This window comes from Bombina bombina, chromosome 2 (assembly GCF_027579735.1).
Source record: "Bombina bombina isolate aBomBom1 chromosome 2, aBomBom1.pri, whole genome shotgun sequence".
Taxonomy (NCBI): Eukaryota; Metazoa; Chordata; class Amphibia; order Anura; family Bombinatoridae; genus Bombina; species Bombina bombina.
In genome coordinates this window covers 1,102,080,823-1,102,101,699 of record NC_069500.1, presented here as the reverse complement: position 1 = coordinate 1,102,101,699, position 20,877 = coordinate 1,102,080,823, and the positions used below count along the sequence as shown (strand labels likewise).

General features: G+C 38.2%; 1 protein-coding gene across 2 annotated transcripts in view; it reads left to right on the top strand.

The window, feature by feature from the left end:
- Window positions 1-20,877, top strand: part of FBXW7 (F-box and WD repeat domain containing 7) — a 557,745-nt gene that overhangs the window by 319,084 nt on the left and 217,784 nt on the right. Inside the window, exon 1 of one of the 2 annotated variants that reach the window (XM_053703741.1) lies at window positions 10,511-10,844. The exons of the other annotated variant lie outside the window; for it this stretch is intronic. Within the exon in view, the coding sequence (XP_053559716.1) occupies window positions 10,698-10,844 (147 nt within the window). The 5' untranslated portion in view covers window positions 10,511-10,697. Of the gene's footprint in view, window positions 1-10,510; window positions 10,845-20,877 lie in introns of those variants that run through there. 2 annotated transcript variants of the gene reach the window in all.

Here is a 20,877-nt window from a genome sequence, read left to right as displayed (position 1 = left end):
ATTCAATGCTCTCAAGGCTTGGCCTTGACTAGCAAAGGCCAAATTCATAAGGTTTCAATCAGACATCATGACGACTGTTACATATATCAACCATCAGGGGGAAACAAGGAGTTCCCTGGCGATGGAGGAGCATCCGGGGGAGTGGGAACTCCATCTTGAAATCTTTGCCCAAATAACTCAATTATGGGGCATTCCAGACATGGTTCTAATGGCCTCTCGTCAGAACTTCAAGGTCCCTTGTTACGGGTCCAAATCCAGGGATCCCAAGGCGACTCTATTGGATACAATAGTAGCACCTTGGATCTTCAACCTAGCTTATGTATTCCCACCGTTTCCTCTCATTCCCAGGCTGGTAGCCAGGATCAATCTGGAGAGGGCTTCGGTGATCTTGATAGTTCCTGTGTGGCCACGCAGGACTTGGTATGCAGACCTGGTGAATGTGTCATCGGCTCCACCATGGAAGCTACCTTTGAGACAGGACCTTCTTATTCAGGGTCCATTCGAACATCCGAATCTGGTTTTCCTCCAACTGACTGCTTGGAGTTTGAACGCTTGATTTTATCAAAGCGTGGGTTTTCAGATTCTGTAATAGATACTCTTATTCAGGCTAGAAAGCCTGTAACTAGAAAAATTTACCATAATATATGGAAAAAATATATCTGTTGGTGTGAATCTAAAGGATTCCCATGGAACAAGATAAAAATTCCTAAGATTCTTTCCTTTCTACAAGAAGGTTTGGAGAAAGGATTTTCTGCAAGTACAGATCTCTGCTTTATCTGTTTTACTTCACAAAAGGCTGGCAGCTGTGCCAGACGTTTCAGCGTTTGTTCAGGCTCTGGTTAGAATCAAGCCTGTTTACAGACCTTTGACTCTTCCCTGGAGTCTTAATCTAGTTCTTTCAGTTCTTCAAGGGGTTCCGTTTGGACCCTTACATTCCGTAGATATTAAGTTATTATCTTGGAAAGTTTTGTTTTAGGTTGCAATTTCTTCCGCTAGAAGAGTTTCTGAGTTATCTGCTCTGCAGTGTTCTCCGCCCTATCTGGTCCATGCAGATAAGGTGGTTTTACGTACTGAGCCTGGTTTTCTTCCGAAGGTTGTTTCCAACAAAAATATTAACCAGGAGATAGTTGTACCTTCTTTGTGTCCGAATCCAGTTTCATAGAAGGAACGTTTGTTACACAATTTGGACGTTGTCCGTGCTCTAAAATTCTATTTAGAGGCTACTGAAGATTTTAGACAAACATCTTCTTTGTTTGTTGTTTATTCTGGTTAAAGGAGAGGTAAAAAAGCAACTTCTACCTCTCTTTCCTTTTGGTTTAAAAGCATCATCAGATTGGCTTTTGAGACTGCCGGACGGCAGCCTCCTGAAAGTATCACAGCTCACTCCACTAGGGCTGTGGCTTCCACATGGGCCTTCAAGAATGAGGTTCCTGTTGACCAAATTTTTTTTAAATTATATACTTTTGCTTCTTCGGAGGCTATTTTTGGGAGAAAGGTTTTGCAAGCCGTGGTGCCTTCCGTTTGGGTGACCTGATTTGCTCCCTCCCTTCATCCGTGTCCTAAAGCTTTGGTATTGGTTCCCACAAGTAAGGATGACGCCGTGGACCGGACACACCTATGTTGGAGAAAACAGAATTTATGCTTACCTGATAAATTACTTTCTCCAACGGTGTGTCCGGTCCACGGCCCGCCCTGGTTTTTTAATCAGGTCTGATGAATTATTTTCTCTAACTACAGTCACCACGTTACCATATGGTTTCTCCTATATATATTTCCTCCTGTCCGTCGGTCGAATGACTGGGGTAGGCGGAGCCTAGGAGGGACTATATGGCCAGCTTTGCTGGGCTCTTTGCCATTTCCTGTTGGGGAGGAGAATATCCCACAAGTAAGGATGACGCCGTGGACCGGACACACCGTTGGAGAAAGTAATTTATCAGGTAAGCATAAATTCTGTTTTCTTTTATTCAATTTATATTTAAAGATATGGGATTAAAAAAAGTAAAGCAAATGAAAACGCAGCAATTTATTATTTTTTGTTTGTTACACAAACAAAAATGCAAAAACTAAAATCTGTTTATACTGAAACAAAAAGGAGTCATATTTGTGCTCAGATGAGCCAGGGAAGAAAATCTTTATTTCCTGAGCTCTGGAATGTTTATTTCAAATAAAAAAGCATTAAAGTGAAAGTAAATCCTATCGTTTTACAAAAGCTAGGATTTACTATTGAAACAAAAAAAGGGCACTTTCATTCATGAAGTATAAGATACTTCATGTAGAAAGCTCCTTTATTTGATTCAATTGATCGCCATTCTTAGCTGCTACAGCAGAGCATGGCTAAAAAAAGTTTTGGCTAAGAGGTGACGTTTTCACCTCTTAGCCAATAGCAGTGCGGTAAATCCGGCTCCCATGCCGTATCGGCTAAGAACAGCGATCAATTGAATCAAATAAAGGAGCTTTCTACATGAAGTATTTTATACTTCATGAATGAAAGTCCCCTTTATTTGTTTCAATAGTAAACCCTAGTGTTTGTAAAACGCTAGGATTTACTTTCACTTTAATACATTAGGTTTTGAAAGGCCATTGGGTAGAACGAAATACAAAGTATGAGTACAATGCTACTTTAAGGGGACACTAAATTTTGTATCATGATTCAGATACAGCTTACAATTTTAAACAACTTTCCAATATACTTATATTATAAATTTGTGCGCCATTTTTAAGGTACCAGCTCCTACTATGTGCCAGCGTTCACAGTGGATACAAATATGAAGCTGTGATTTGTGTATGGCTGTCACATGATACAGGAGGCCGGCAAATGGAAAAAAATTCAAATTTGTTTAAAAAAAAATCTAGTGTTTTGAAATTCAGAGAAAGTGCTATTGCCCTTTTACTATGTATTTGTTGATTATGCAATTCTACTTTATTTAATGGTCCCTTAAAGTGATGGGGAAAATTTTGACTTGGCAAATCAGTTTTCTAAATGTTTTATTTTGTTTCATTGTATCTTGAGTACAGGTTAATGGCCTTACATTAACCTACAGTAAGGCCATTAGATAAAAAAAAAGTGTGATCTTGTGATTTGTTTGTACATTCTATAGATCAATAGATATATAACCAGGTTGGGCAGTGGTGTAATACTTTGCAAAATTAAAGAACAATCTGTTATTTCTGTTATTGATGAACCTTTTCAGACTAGTCACATTTGTTGTATTATTTAACATAATATACCCCTTAATGACAGCTGTAATATTGTGGGTCTCTCGTTGAGACAGTGTTATTTCTGCATGCATCAGGCAATGGTCCAAGGAAATTATTTATATGTACTGAGTGCCTTTATGGCAAAAGTTACTATTTGTAAACTAACTGAAGCATGTTTTTCTATGATTTAATAATGTCCCTCTCAAAAGTCTTTTATCTCTGCAGCATTTGCATGAATTACTGGTGTCCTCAATAATTTGCTTGGGCCCTGGGATAAATGCTTGCAATGTCCTCAGTGGTTTGCTTGGACCCTGGTGTAATTGCTAACTGTGTCCTTGGTCATTTGCTTGGGCCCTAGCGTCAATGCTTACTCTGTCCTCGGTCATTTGCTTAGGTACTAGTGTAAATGCTCACTCTGTCCTCAGTCGCTTACTTGGGTCCTGGCAGTCAACACCAAAATTTTTGTTGTTCAAAAAGATAGATAATCCTTTAGTTTTGCATAAACAACACAGTTATAATAATTCACGTTTTACCTCTGTAATTACCTTTTATCTAAACCTCTGCATACTGCCCCTTATTTCAGTAATAATTGAAAAAATAAAAATCTAATGCAATAAGGCCACTCATAAGTCTGCTAAAATGAAAACCACAAAAGGAGTTCTCTTAGTTATCTGCCTGTGCCCATACAGGGAGGAATATAGTGATGAGACCAATTACAAAAGCAAATATTACCCTTATACCAGCATTCAAGATAGAACTACAGTAGTTATCTTCCCTCTGTGCTAGAAGGAAAATAGTCTATATGCTTCCTAAAAATAATAATATATTAGAGGGATAGTGAATAAGTCTCAGAGCTTTGAATGTCAGCAACTGAGATATGCCCCTCTGAATGCACAGACTTCTAATTTGTGGTGAGGGTCAAGGTTATAGTAATAGTGTAATTTTGGACAGCTGGCCACGCTTATAAAGGCATATTGTTTAATGTCTAAGGGCAATTTACAAAGACTGATAAGTTCACAATTTAAAAAACAATAGTCAATACCCTTAACACTTATGTGCATAAGCTGCCATATCCCTAGCATAAGATATTGGAGCAACCTGAAATGAAGATATGTCCAGTGAAATAATATTTTTATATAAAAACCACCAATACAGAGATTCTAATAGGAATAAGAATATCCCATGCTTATGTCAGATAGCAGTTTACCCCCTTTTAGCCTATTATATATAACAGAACTAGGTGGTAAATGACATTACACAGAGAGACAAATATTATATGAGAAAATATCAAATACTGGAATCTGTCATAAGCAGCGTGCACAACCTTGCCTATGTAAATGATGCTATACATGAAAGGGTATAGCAAGGATTTAAAAGACCATATAATGAAAGACTTTAACAAAAGCAGGACAGTGCTAAGCAGTAGCGTCCCTTCTTGTAAAGAGAGGTGCCGCTCAGAAAATAACTTCTCCGTTCTCTGGAACATCTTAGAGAGGGGAGATTAACCAAAAGAACAGGCCCTCACTGCAAGTTAAAGATGGTAAGATAATTTATCCAATGCCGAGTCTGAGATATGAAGTCCCCAGTGGTTCGAAACTTGAGGCATCTCTAGTCTCAAAACGGTCATTCTGAGCTTGCGGGGTAGTAAAGAAGATAAGGAATGTGAATAGCAGCGTTTCCGCCATCCAACCTAGCCGCTGTGGTGTTGCCGGACCCTTAGGTATAAATATAAGTTCAGTACCTAAATATTTTATATATATATATATATATAAATATAAAATTTGAGCATTTTATAAATAATATATTATATTATTGAACTTTTTTTTTCACTACCTATGAGTTTAACCCCACAGCTAAGGGGTTTAAATCCACTTAGTTGAATAGGTTTTTAGTACAATTAGTGGCACACATTTATCTCTTGTCTTTAGCTCACCAGATGTGTTCAACTAGCTCCTAGAAGTGTGTTGCTGCTCTGGAGATAATTTTAAAGGGATATAAAACCCACATTTTTTCTTTCATGATTTAGATAGAGGATGCAATTTTAAGCAACTTTCTAATTTACTCTTGTTATCAAATTTTCTTCATTCTCTTTGTATCTTTATTTGAAAACTAGTAATGTAAGCTTAGGAGCTGGCCCATTTTTGGTTTAGAACCTAGGTAGCACTTGATTGGTGGCTCAATATAACTACCAATTAGCAAGCACTACCCAAGTACTGAACAAAAAATGGTTGACTCCTAAGCTTACATTCCGTCCTCTTCAAATAAAGATACCAAGAGAACGAAGAAAATTTGATAATAGGAGTAAATTAGAAAGTTGCTTAAAATTGCATGCTCTATCTGATTCATGAAAGAAAAAATTTGGATTTCCTATCCCTTTAACTGTAATTAACCCATATGCAGGGTGTTAAACATAGGTAGCAATAGTACAATAATAAAAGGCTGTCACTCATTAGAGCACTTTCTTATTGCACTTTTATTTCCCTTTAAAGTCTGCTCAGGAGTCACAGTGCACATTCCTCAGAAGGACACAACCTTGAATCACCTTGTGAATATGTGATGTGTTTGGTGTTTACATTATAGCTTATCTGTTTATCCATATGGTGGGTATGGTGATTACTACTAAATAGTAATGCATATCGTTAGTGTTATATTATTAAATAAAGTTATTTTTAGATTTAATAGCAGTTTTGTGTTGTATCTAACTATGACATGGAATGGGGACTTAGCTTAGCCATGCACCTGTTAATATTTGTGTTAATTTTTTATCTATACATCATGTATTATATTTTTTTTTATATTAAGCATTGTCTGTGTGTTTAACCTTTTTATATTGGAATGATAGGATGTGAGGACTTTCACTAAATGCAATTGGTAAATAATTGCTTGCTTTCCCTAGCATCACACATATATCAAGATCCCATGCTCTATAATGTGCAATTTGTGGAATGAACAACTTACCTGTTGTGCTATGTGATTTTTCACATAGTTTTGCCAAAAGGTGCTGCCACAGCATAAGTAACTAATGAGCATCTAAATTCTTCTGGAAGCAACTGCTGTACAGCTACTCCCCCTTCTCTATAACAGCTGGTCAGCTCTGCAAAGCCATCAAAGTTATCCAGGAGACTTTCAGTAAAGGCTGGGGGAGAATTTAAAAAATGTACAAAAATTCAAGACGACTAACCATAATCTGCATAGCCCAGATATTTGTGAGACTATGTGATAAAGTGAATGTTTAGCCGTAGATATGGGTAGGTACAACAGGTTGACAAATGGAAAGCAAACAAGATTATTGAGGACCCAGACAGACAAGTGTTCATATACTGATAGATTTAGGCTTTGCAAATATTATTTCCCTCACTAGATTTCTGTTTCTTTTTCAGTTGAGCGGTAAATGGAGCTAAAAAGTACTACAAATAAGTAAAGTGGTTATGGTGTCAGTTTGTATTAACACCCTATTAATGAGCAATGCTTTTTCTGGCCCTGTCACATTACTTTGCTTTGCCAGAGAACTCCTGGTTCTGAGCAAGAAGGAGCCAGGGAGCCAATTAGCATTCGCACTAGCCCACCAATCACAGGCTGTGTTCTGCTCTGGTGGAACAAAGCTTGCCGCTTCAGAGCAGGATTTTCACCTATGTGTTTAAAGCGGTTTGTGGGGTTCCACATCAAGAACTGGTTACTTGCATACACCGATGTTTCTTTAAAGTGATTATAAAGTTTAATGCATAAGTGCCCGGAATCGGCGTTCTGTTTAAAAAATAATGGCTAGATTACAAGTCTTGCGTTAGGCTTAAAAAGCAGCGTTGGCCGGTCCCAACGCTGCTTTTCAACGCCCGCTGGTATTAAGAGTCTTGAAGGTACAGGTGTACCGTTCCCTTTTTTGGCCAGACTCGGAAATACCGCAAATCCACTTACGTCAATTGCGTATCCTATATTTTCAATGGGACTTGGATAGCCGCACACCCGCATCACAAACACTAGTTAAATATTATTAACCCCTAATCTGCCGGCACTAACATCGCCGCCACCTACCTACATTTATTAAACCCTAATCTGCTGGCCCCAACGTCGCCACCACTATAATAAAGTTATTAACCCCTAAACCTAACACTAACCCCACCTAACTTAAATATAATTTAAATGAATCTAAATAAAATTGCTACAATTAACTAAATAATTCCTATTTAAAACTAAATACTTACCTATAAAGTAAACCCTAAGCTAGCTACAATATAACTAATAGTTACATTGTATCTAGCTTAGGGTTTATTTTTATTTTACAGGCAACTTTGTATTTATTTTAACTAGGTACAATAGGTATTAAATAGTTATTAACTATTTAATAACTACCTAGTTAAAATAAAGACAAATTTACCTGTAAAATAAAACCTAACCTAAGTTACAATTACACCTAACACTACACTACAATTAAATTAATTACCTAAATTAAATACAATTACAATTAAATAAAATTATCTAAAGTACAAAAAACAAACAAACACTAAATTACAGAAAATAATAAAGAAATTACAAGATTTTTAATCTAATCCCCCTAACAAAATAAAAAAAGCCACTCCCCCAAAATAAAAAAGCCCTACCCTACACTAAATTACAAATAGCCCTTAAAAGGGCCTTTTGCGGGGCATAGCTCTTTTACCTGAAAAAAAAATTACAATCCCCCCCAACATTAAAACCCACCACCCACACAACCAACTCTACTCTAAAACCCACCGAATCCCCCCTTAAAAAAACCTAACACTAACCCCCCTGAAGATTACCTTACCGGGAGACGTCTTCACCCAACCGAGCCGAAGTCCTCAACGAAGCCAGGAGAAGTCTTCATCCAAGCCGGCTTGGATGAAGACTTCTCCCAGCTTCGTTGAGGACTTCGGCCAGGTTGGGTGAAGACGTCACCTTGTAAGGTGATCGTCAGGGGGTTAGTGTTAGGTTTTTTAAAGGGGGGATTGTGTGGGTTTTAGAGTAGGGTTGGTTGTGTGGGTGGTGGGTTTTAATGTTGGGGGGGATTGTAATTTTTTTTGAGGTTAAAGAGCTGATTACTTTGGGACAATGCCCCGCAAAAGGCCCTTTTAAGGGCTATTTGTAATTTAGTGTAGGGTAGGGTTTTTTTTATTTTGTGGGGCTTTTTTTATTTTGTTAGGGGGATTAGATTCTTTATTATTTTCTGTAATTTAGTGTTTTTTTTTTTTTTTGTACTTTAGATAATTTTATTTAATTGTAACTAATTGTATTTAATTTAGGAAATTAATTTAATTGTAGTGTAGTGTTAGGTGTAATTGTAACTTAGGTTATGTTTTATTTTACAGGTAAATTTGTCTTTATTTTAACTAGGTAGTTATTAAATAGTTAATAACTATTTAATAACTATTGTACCTATTTAAAATAAATACAAAGTTGCCTGTAAAATAAAAATAAACCCTAAGATAGCTACAATGTAACTATTATTTATATTGTAGCTAGCTTAGGGTTTATTTTATAGGTAAGTATTTAGTTTTAAATAGGAATTATTTAGTTAATTGTAGTAATTTTATTTAAATTTATTTAAATTATATTTAAGTTAGGGGGGTTAGGGTTAGACTTAAGTTTAGGGGTTAATAACTTTATTATAGTGGTGGCGACGTTGGGGGCGGCATATTAGGGGTTAATAAATGTAGTTAGTTGGCGGCGACATTGGGGACGGCAGATTAGGAGTTAATAAATATAATGTAGGTGTCTGCGATGTTGGGAGCAGCAGATTAGGGGTTCATAACTATAATGTAAGTGGCGGCGGTGTCCGGAGCGGCAGATTAGGGTTGTTTAGACTCAGGGTTCATGTTAGGGTGTTAGGTGTAGACATTACTTTTTGTTTCCCCATAGGAATCAATGGGGGCTGCGTTAGGAGCTAAATGCTGCTTTTTTGCAGGTGTTAGTTTTTTTTCCAGCCGGCTCTCCCCTATTGATACCTATGGGGAAATCGCGCATGAGCACGTTTTACCAGCTCACCGCTAACGTAAGCAGCGCTGGTATTGAGGTGAGATGTGGAGCAAAATTTTGCTCTACGCTCACGTTTTTGCGGTTAACGCCGGGTTTGTAAAAACCCGTAATACCAGCGCTGTCTGTAAGTGAGCGGTGAGCATAAACTGCTCGTTAGCACCGCACCCCTGTTAATGCAAAACTCGTAATCTATGCGTAAGCGTCTTTGTAAAGTTTAATGAATGAAAGTGCCCCTGTTTTTATGATTTTTGTGTAGATACCGGCTGCTTACTCATTGAACTTTACAATCACTTTAAGATAGGATTATTGCTTATTAAAGATCAAATAAGTGATATTTCTCCCTGGTTGAAAAACATACAGAACCCTAAAAAACTCATTAGAGGTCAATATTATGGCTCCCAGGTCTTAGGTTCGACAAGCCTGAATTAGAACACAAGAACTCAAATGTAAGCAGTGGCAACAACTAGGATTTAAACTTTTGTCTTCAATCACAAGTACATTAGCAATTAGTCACTGGTCATTTTTCATTATCAGCCCTCCTGCCGTGAAGAAATACATTTGTTTTTATGCATTTTTTTCCCTTTTGGTGTTCTTCATTAATTTTGAAGTAAATATTTATATTATACATGGAAAAATAACATCTATGGGTGCAAAAATAAAAATAGCACTTTTAATCATAGAATAAGTTGTTTTTTTCTGTGTTATTTTATATGGGTTACATTATTGCAGAGCAAAATAATGTAGCCAAAATGAGGTCCGTTGTGAATCCAAGGTTAGAAGTAAAACATTGGAGATTTTATCAAGTGGCATTTGGTATTATATGTCTTGAGCAATTTTTGTTTTCACCACTAGAGGGCACCACAGCCCAAGTAATTTTTAAGTTTTCCTTTATATGGTTTTGATTTATATATGCAATATATGGATTGATTTAAACCTTTTTTTTTCACTTTTCAGACAGACAGTCATAAAATGAGAATTATAAACAAATATTTCTTACTCTGCAAAAAAGTGACTTGATACATTTAGTCTAAATGATTTACAATAAAAAATTTAGAATGTATGATTTTGTTTCCTTAATCATATGCAAATATTGTCTGTAGAAAAACTAAACTCTAGTTTAAGTAAAATATTAACATATTTTGTGAATATTAATTCTGCTCTGGTGTGTGTGTCCAGTTTATAAATTGAATTGGCATCCTAATTTAACTACTAGACTTCCTTCTCTTACTCGGTATGGGAGGGTTTCCCAGCTGTTTGATTGACAGGAGCAGTCTGGCATCGCGTTTGGAGTTCATAATTCCTTGCTATACTAGGACAGCTTGCACTTCAGAAAGCTTCAGATAGCACAGGACTTCACTGGGAGAAGTTTAAAAGGCAGAAGCAGAAGGCCCCAGGAGTCAGGGCCCCGTATCAGACGAGCCTAACTGGCAGCTATCTCATGACCTTCTTGATAATGAAAATAAACTTTTGTGTGTAGAAACCCGAGTAACTGAAAGTAAGAAGTATTGAGGATGTCCAAGTCAGGAAAAGCAGCATCAAATTATGATTTGGTCCCCATTGATATTAAAAGTCCTAAAGAAACTTTACCGCACCAAACTGTAATGAAGACCTTTTGTATAAGCATCATTGCCCACGGCCTTCCTTTTTGCCGCAGACGAGTAAGTACGAAACTTGTAGTCTTCCTTCCTTGCACTGTTATGCACTGTCATATGTCTCAGTTAGTGACACCTGTTACCTACACTAAGCAATAGGACTTTTTTTTTCTATTCCCAGTTGTTGAACACAATTCCCTTAATATGATTTGCTGTAACACGTAACAATCTTACCCAGAGGTCTTTCATTTTTCAATAATTTGTACATATTTAGCAGCTGCAACAGCTGATGTTTTCTTTCTTTTAGATAAATATATTAGATACATAGATGCCAGGTGCCATTATTCCTAAAATGCTATTTCTTTTTTTAATTATAATTAACATGTTTCTAAAGACAGAGTTCTTAAAATCCCTATTAGACCATCTGGTTATGATTCCTTTGCTTTCTTTGTGTGCTTTGGTCACTCGGGTTAGCCCCTTTTTAACTCTGATAAACAGAAATAGAATGTTGCTGTGCTCCGTGTGTTCTGTAGTTTAAATATAGATATTTCAGGGCACTTCATGACTTTGCTCTGTTCTTTTCATAGTTTTATTTAACCACTATAATGATTCTCATTTCAGAAGGTGTTTATAATGTGTTTTTATATTGCATTGTGTTTTTATTTTCCTCAACCCATTATCTATATAGTAGTAGATAGTACTAGAAGAAGGCCGTGTATATATTTCTAATCTTATTCTGGTTCCTGGACTTTTTCTGGGCTTTTATAATGTTTAAATGGGTCCCATTTAGTCTTAATGGCTCCTACATGTAAAGTGAAGGTAGCATCCTCATACTGAATATGAGATTTAGTAAATTCATTCTTCCAAGAGAGTTTTTGCAATTGGTATATGCAGGCAATAAGTTAAGACATAGGCCAGTGAAAGAGATCATTATGATCTGATTGATTTACTGGGCCACATGATTGTGGGGCTGTATGATGGGATTACAAGTCCTCCTATGATGTTTACCTAAACCATGAAATAACTGCTCAAAGGGACACTGAACCCAAAAATTTTCTTTTGTGATTCAGATAGAGCATGCAATTTTAAGCAACTTTCTAAATTACTCCTATTATCAAATTTTCTTCGTTCTCTTGTTATCTTTATTTGAAATAAAAAGCATCTAAGCTTTTTGTTTGGTTCAGAACTCTGGAAAGCACTTTTTTATTGGTGGATGAATTTATCCACCAATCGGCAAGAACAACCCAGGTTGTTCACCAAAAATGGTCTGGCATCTAAACTTACATTCTTGCATTTCAAATAAAGATACCAAGAGAATGAATAAAATTTGATAATAGGAGTAAATTAGAAAGTTGCTTAACGAAAGAAAAAATTTGGGTTCAGTGTCCCTTTAAGATACATTTAAAAGATGAAAGATTACCTACAATGTGCTAAATACTGAAAGGTTTGTGAAAACCATAAAGAAAGGGCAATAATTCAGCCTTATGCATGAAGCACGACTTTACACATATCTCTCAATGGTTTACACTAGAACCTTTTAGCAGCACTGACATATTCAGCAGATTGACAAGCTGGTGCGGCTCTCAGCTCTACATTAGGATAAATACAGAACAGGCCGCAAGTTTTGCTTTCCCAGTGAAGGTCTAAATACATTTGTAAACCAATATAACTGTACCAGAAGCGCTGACACAAATGCAGATTGTCCAAAGTCACTTGTGTAATACACAGCATAAAGTTGTTAATATTCTATATGGTTTAATTCTTTTAATCAGGGGTTGTCAAATCCTAAGAGCCAGGGAGCCACAGCTCCTTCATTTTACCAGGTTTCTGAAACTGTGTATCTGACTTCTCAGTATTCTGTTACTGGCATAACTGATATAGGACAATTTATAAGGTTTCATCAACTACAACGTTCTTCCTACAGTGTAGTTTTTGTTTTCTCTATTGGTCATTTTATTTGTTGCAGACTTAATTATATACAATGGTACTCTTAATAAAAAAAAATGCTGGCGATTAACTGGTAAATCTACCCGTAGGAGGGTTTTGATTGCTTCATAATGTAGTATCATGCAGCTTTTTAAGGGAAAACGGTATTTATAGTAAATGTCATATTCTGCAATATTTAGAATATTGTACTAAAATGATTAAGTATTAAAACCGCACAAACAATCAAGTTTTTAATTTACCTTTTAGATTATGTAAAAATGTATGTTTGCAAGTATAGAGGACCCTTAATATATTAGAATATATGTTGTGCAGTTGTCAGAAGTAAGAATAATTTCGTTATGGGATCTATTTAGCTCTACTGCATTAGTTATATTGAGCGTCCATCAAGCCCTTGCCTATAAAAGGACATGGGACACATCGTGTGTCGTCTGGATATTGTAGAATTAGGGAACTTAACCTAATATAATGAACCATGTAGTTCTCATCTAAGATATAATGGTGATTAGGGATACTTCAGATGTAAATGGTTTGTTCTTTCATAAAGGTAAATTAAAACTCTTAAAATATTTAGATACTAGAAGTTACATGCTCTTAGGATCGATCAGGCCTTGATATAAAGCGTCATGTGTTAACAAACTATGTTAAACCAGGAACTGATAAATACTGGAGCCAAGAAATAACAACGACAGAAATGTCACTAATGTTATACATATCTGTATATGTCATTTGTTATCCTGACTCCTAAATAAAAAGAATACATATGCTGCTGGCTCCTAGGATTAATGTGTTCTATCAACCTCTAATTTTAAATAATGTTAATATGTTTCTGTGGAGAGCAGTTAAAGGTATAGGAAAGTCAAAATTAAATTTGCAAGAATCAGAAAGAGCCTGTCATTTAAATACACTTTTAAAATCCCTTCTATTTTCAAATGTGCTTTGTTTTCTTGGTATACATTGTTTAAAATAAATATGCATATATCCTGCACTAGTGGGAGCTAGCTGGTGATTGGTGCCTGCATACATTTGTCTCTTGTGATTGGCTGACTAAATTGTTCAGCTAGCTGTCAGTAATGCAGTGATGTTCCTTCAGCAAAAGGATAAAAAGAGATTAAAGCAAATTTGATAATAAAAGTAAATTAGAAAGTTGTTAAAAATTTTTTTATTTTCTATCCAAATTATTTAATCAAAATTTGGGGTTTTCTGTCCCTTTAAGAGAAAAAAACAAACACATTTGATAATAGAAGTAAATTGGATAGTTGTTTAAAATTGTATGATCTATCTGAAAAAAATAAAAAAAACTTTTATTTTTCATGTCTTTTTAACTGTTCATCTGAAAAATAAATTTTATTTGTACTAGTGTATATTGTTCACCCATATTTTACAAATTATCATGTTATATGGTTGGATTGTGCTGTTGATTACCTTTTTAGCAAATTTATTATGGGTACTGGTTGACAAATCCCAGGAGCCTCATCTCCTAGAAATGTACACTGTATGGCCAGTGATTGCTAACAGGTGCATAATATACAGCCATGAAATCTTGGTAGACAATTATTGACCGTACAATGGATCGTATTGAAGAGATTAAATGTGGCGCTGTCATAGGATGAAACCTTTGCCACAAGTCAGTTTATGAAATCTTTGCATACTATATTTGCTCCAGTTAACTGTAAGAGCTATTATTGTGAAGTGGAAGCATCTCTTCTGTCACTCACTTCAGAGTTCCACACTGCCTCTGGAAGCAGGCAATGGGAGATTTATGAAATAGGTTTCCATGGCCAAGCTGCTGTACACAAGCCTCACATCAACATGTGCAATGCCAAGAGTCATCTGGAGTGATGAAAAGTACACCACCACTGCACTCTGAAGCAGTGGAAATGTGTTCTTTGAAATAAGGAGCCCTATTTCAATATCTGGCTAATGGAAGAATCCGGGTGTGGTGGATACATATAGTCCCTACTGTAAAGTTTGGTGGAGTAAGGATAATGGTGTCTTTTTCCTTAGTGTTTGGGATTGGGCCAGTGAGGCGTCATCTTAATGCTACTGTATACAAAGAAATTTTAGAACGTTGGGTGCTTCCATCTTTTTGGCAAGTTTGGGAAAGCCCTTTCCTGTTTCGCTGTTACTGTGTCCTTGTGGATAAAGTGAGGTCCATGAAAACATGGTTTGACAAGCTTGGTGTGGAGGAACTCAAGTGACCTACACAGAGCCCTGACCAAAACCCCATTGAACACCTTTGGGAAGAATAGGAATGCAAATTGCTAGTCAGACCTTCCTGTGTAACATCAGTGACTGACCTCTCTCTCGGCAGAATAGGCACAATTTCCCATAGATACAATCTTGTGGAAAGTGTTCCCAGAAGAGTTGTGGCTGTTATAAGCACTAATATAAGTAAATTGGAAATATGTTTAAGAGTCTGTGCTCTATCTGAATCCAGAAAGAAAATTTGGGTTTCTTCCCCTTTAACTAGCTTTTCTATTGAAATAAAGAAATATCCATATTAGTGTAATATGCTCATCTTATCTGAGCTTAGATTGTTTATTTCATATTAATTGTGAGAGCACATGAAACAGTAAATGATTCTAGGCAGTTGGTAGAAACGTCAGTCAAACCCTCCTCCTCTTGCCTACTTTTTTTAAGTTTTATTATGGAGAAGGTTGGTCTCTTGGAACTCTGTTATTTTATTTTCTGTTTTCTTACTAAAAAATGGATTTCTCTTGTTAAGTGTATCCAGTCCACGGATCATCCATTACTTGTGGGATATTCTCCTTCCCAACAGGAAGTTGCAAGAGGATCATCCACAGCAGAGCTGCTATATAGCTCCTCCCCTCACTGCCATATCCAGTCATTCTCTTGCAACTCTCAACTAAGATGGAGGTCGTAAGAGGACTGTTGTGTTTTATACTTAGTTTATTTCTTCAATCAAAAGTTTGTTATTTTTAAATGGTACCGGAGTGTACTGTTTATCTCAGGCAGTATTTAGAAGAAGAATCTGCCTGCGTTTTCTATGATCTTAGTAGAAGTAACTAAGATCCTTTGCTGTTCTCACATATTCTGAGGAGTGAGGTGACTTCAGAGGGGGAATAGCGTGCAGGTTTTCCTGTAATAAGGTATGTGCAGTTAAAATATTTTTCTAGGGATGGAATTTGCTAGAAAATGCTGCTGATACCGAAGTAATGTAAGTAAAGCCTTAAATGCAGTGATAGCGACTGGTATCAGGCTTATTAATAGAGATACATACTCTTATAAAAGTGTATTTTAAAACGTTTGCTGGCATGTTTAATCGTTTTCTCTTGTTAAGTGTGTTCAGTCCACGGGTCATCCATTACTTATGGGATATATTCTCCTTCCCAACAGGAAGTTGCAAGAGGATCACCCAAGCAGAGCTGCTATATAGCTCCTCCCCTCACATGTCATATCCAGTCATTCTCTTGCAACCCTCAACAAAGAAGGAGGTCGCGAGAGGAGCTGGAGTTTTTTACTTAATTATTCTTCAATCAAAAGTTTGTTATTTTAAATGGCACCGGAGTGTGCTGTTTTTCTATCTCAGGCAGTATTTGGAAGAAGAATCTGCCTGCGTTTTCTATGATCTTAGCAGACGTAACTAAGATCCACTGGCTGTTCTCGACATTCTGAGGACTGGGGTAACTTCAGAAAATGGGAATAGCATGCGGTATGTGCAGTATAATATTTTCTGGGAATGGAATTGACTAAGAAAACACTGCTGTTACCCATGTGATGTAAGTACAGCCTTAAATGCAGTAGTAGCGACTGGTATCAGACTGATAAATGTATGCGCAGTTGAGTTATTTTCTAGGGACTAGAATTTGACTGAGAAAATACTGTTAATACTGAAATAATGCTTAAGCCTTATCTGCAGTAGAAGCGACTGGTAGCAGGCTTAGTGATAACTTTGCATGACATTGAAAAAGTTTGTTTTTAAAACGTTTACTGGCATGTTATTCATTTTGTGAGGTACTTTGGTGATAAATCTTTTTGGGCATGATTTTTTTCCACATGGCTAACGTATTTTTCTGCATAGAAACCGTTATATCAGGTCTCCCACTGTAGTAATATGAGTGGGAGGGGCCTTTTTTTAGAGCCTTGTTGCGCAGTTAAAATTCTAGCACAGTCTTCCTGCTTCTTCCTCCTTGATCCAGGACGTCTCTAGAGAGCTCAGGGGTCTTCAAAATTCGTTTTTGAGGGAGGTAATCAGTCACAGCAGACCTGTGACAGTGTGTTTGACTGTGATAAAAGCGTTAAATCTTAATTTGATTATCCGTTTTTGGGTATTGAGGGGTTAATCATCCTTTTGCTAATGGGTACAATCCTCTGCTAATTAATACATTTACTGTTAAAAATTGTTGGCTATAACTGAATTAGTTCATTGTTATTCAACTGTGTTTTTGAAAAGCGCTGCAGCGTTTTTTATATTGCTTGTAAACTTATTGAAAGTAATTTCCAAGCTTGCTAGCTTCATTGCTAGTCTGTTTAAACATGTCTGATACAGAGGAATCTGCTTGTTCATTATGTTTAAAAGCCGATGTGGAGCCCAATAGAAATATGTGTACCAATTGTATTGATGTTACTTTAAATAAAAGTCAGTCTTTACCGATAAAGAAATTATCACCAGACAACGAGGGGGAAGTTATGCCGTCTAACTCTCCTCACGTGTCAGTACCTTCGCCTCCCGCTCGGGAGTTGCATGAGATTGTGGCGCCAAGTACATCAAGGCCCTTACAAATCACTTTACATGATATGGCTAATGTTATGAAAGAAGTATTATCCAATCTGCCCGAGTTAAGAGGCAAGCGCGATAGCTCTGGGTTAAGGACAGAGCGCGCAGATGAAACGAGAGCCATGTCTGATACTGCGTCACAATTTGCAGAACATGAGGACGGAGAGCTTCATTCTGTGGGTGACGGTTCTGATTCGGGGAGACCGGATTCAGAAATTTCAAATTTTAAATTTAAGCTTGAGAACCTCCGCGTGTTGCTAGGGGAGGTGTTAGCGGCTCTGAATGATTGTGACACGGTGGCAATCCCAGAGAAATTATGTAGGCTGGATAAATACTATGCGGTACCGGTGTGTACTGACGTTTTTCCTATACCGAAAAGGCTTATAGAGATTATTAGCAAGGAGTGGGATAGACCTGGTGTGCCCTTTTCCCCTCCTCCGATATTTAGAAAAATGTTCCCTATATACGCCGCCACACGAGACTTATGGCAGATGGTCCCTAAGGTGGAGGGAGCAGTTTCTACTTTAGCCAAACGTACCACTATCCTGGTGGAGGATAGTTGTGCTTTCTCAGATCCAATGGATAAAAAATTAGAGGGTTACCTGAAGAAAATGTTTGTTCAACAAGGTTTTATATTACAGCCCCTTGCATGCATTGCGCCTGTCACTTAGCAGCGGCATTCTGGTTTGAGTCTCTGGAAGAGGCGATTCGCACAGCACCATTGGATGAGACTTTGAGCAAGCTTAGAACGCTTAAGCTAGCTAATGCGTTTGTTTCGGATGCCGTAGTGCATTTAACCAAACTTACGGCTAAGAATTCCGGATTCGCCATACAGGCGCGCAGAGCGCTATGGCTTAAATCCTGGTCAGCAGATGTAACTTCTAAATCTAAACTACTGAATATTCCTTTCAAAGGGCAGACCTTATTCGGGCCCGGCTTGAAGGAAATTATTGCTGACATTACTGGAGGTAAGGGCCACACCCTTCCTCAGGACAGGGCCAAATCAAAGGCCAAATAGTCTAATTTTCGTGCCTTTCGTAATTTCAAGGCAGGAGCAGCATCAACTTCCTCCGCTCCAAAACAGGAAGGAACTACTGCTCGTTACAGACAAGGTTGGAAAGGCAACCAGTCATGGAACAAGGGCAAGCAGGCCAGAAAGCCTACTCCCGCCCCTAAGACAGCATGAAGACAGGGCCCCCTTTCCGGAGACGGATCTAGTGGGGGCAGACTTTCTCTCTTCGCCCAGGCTTGGGCAAGAGATGTACAGGATCCCTGGACGTTGGAGATTATATCTCAGGGATACCTTCTGGATTTCAAAACTTCTCCTCCACAAGGGAGGTTTCATCTGTCAAGGTTATCAACAAACCTAATAAAGAAAGAGGCATTTCTACAATGTGTACAAGACCTCTTAGTGATGGGAGTGATCCACCCAGTTCCGCGAACGGAACAAGGGCAAGGGTTTTACTCAAATCTGTTTGTGGTTCCCAAAAAAGAGGGAACCTTCAGACCAATCTTAGACTTAAAAATCTTAAACAAATTCCTAAGGGTTCCATCGTTCAAGATGGAAACCATTCGGACCATCCTACCCATGATCCAAGAGGGTCAGTATATGACCACAGTGGACTTAAAGGATGCCTACCTTCACATACCGATTCACAAAAATCATTATCGGTACCTAAGGTTTGCCTTTCTAGACAGGCATTACCAGTTTGTAGCTCTTCCCTTCGGGTTAGCTACGGCTCAGAGAATTTTTACAAAGGTTCTGGGTTCGCTTTTGGCGGTACTAAGACCACGAGGCATAGCGGTGGCTCCGTATCTAGACGACATTCTGATACAAGCGTCAAGTTTTCAAAATGCAAAGTCTCATACAGAGATAGTTCTAGCATTTCTGAGGTCGCATGGGTGGAAAGTGAACATGGAAAAAAGTTCTCTGTTTCCACTCACAAGGGTCCCTTTCCTAGGGACTCTTATAGATTCTGTAGGGATGAAGATTTACCTGACGGAGTCCAGGTTATCAAAAATTCTAAATGCTTACCGTGTCCTTCATTCCATTCCAAGCCCATCAGTAGCTCAGTGCATGGAAGTAATCGGTTTAATGGTCGCGGCAATGGACATAGTGCCATTTGCGCGCCTGCATCTCAGACCGCTGCAATTATGCATGCTAAGTCAGTGGAATGGGGATTACTCAGATCTGTCCCCTTTACTGTATCTGGACCACGTGACCAGGGATTCTCTTCTCTGGTGGTTGTCTCGGGTTCATCTGTCCAAAGGAATGACCTTTCGCAGACCAGATTGGACGATTGTAACGACAGATGCCAGCCTACTAGGCTGTGGCGCAGTCTGGAACTCCCTAAAGGCTCAGGGATCATGGACTCAGGAGGAGAAACTCCTTCCAATAAAGATTCTGGAATTAAGAGCAATATTCAATGCTCTTCTAGCTTGGCCTCAGTTAGCAACACTGAGGTTCATCAGGTTTCAGTCGGACAACATCACGACTGTAGCTTACATCAATCATCAAGGAGGAACCAGGAGTTCCCTAGCGATGTTAAAAGTCTCAAAGATAATTCGCTGGGCAGAGTCTCACTCTTGCCACCTGTCAGCGATCTACATCCCAGGCGTGGAGAACTGGGAGGCGGACTTTCTAAGTCGCCAGACTTTTCATCCGGGGGAGTGGGAACTTCATCCGGAGATATTTGCTCAACTGATTCTTCGTTGGGGCAAACCGGAACTGGATCTCAGGGCATCTCGACAGAACGCCAAGCTTCCTTGCTACGGATCCAGGTCCAGGGACCCGGGAGCGGTGCTGATAGATGCACTAGCAGCCCCTTGGGTTTTCAACATGGCTTATGTGTTTCCACCTTTTCCGTTACTGCCTCGACTGATTGCCAAGATCAAACAGGAGAGAGCATCGGTGATTCTGATAGCGCCTGCGTGGCCACGCAGGACCTGGTATGCAGACCTAGTGGACATGTCGTCCTGTCCACCATGGTCTCTGCCTCTGAAGCAGGACCTTCTAATTCAGGGTCCTTTCAACTATCCAAACCTAATTTCTCTGAGGCTGACTGCATGGAGATTGAACGCTTGATTCTATTGAAGCGTGGTTTCTCAGAGTCGGTTATTGATACATTAATACAGGCTCGGAAACCTGTGACCAGAAAAATTTACCATAAGATATGGCGTAAATATTTATATTGGTGTGAATCCAAGAGTTACTCATGGAGTAAGGTTAGGATTCCTAGGATATTGTCTTTTCTACAAGAGGGTTTAGAAAAGGGTTTATCCGCTAGTTCGCTAAAGGGACAGATTTCTGCTCTGTCTATTCTTTTACACAAGCGTCTGGCAGAGAATCCAGACGTCCAGGTTTTTTGTCAGGCTTTGGCTAGGATTAAGCCTGTGTTTAAAGCTGTTGCTCCT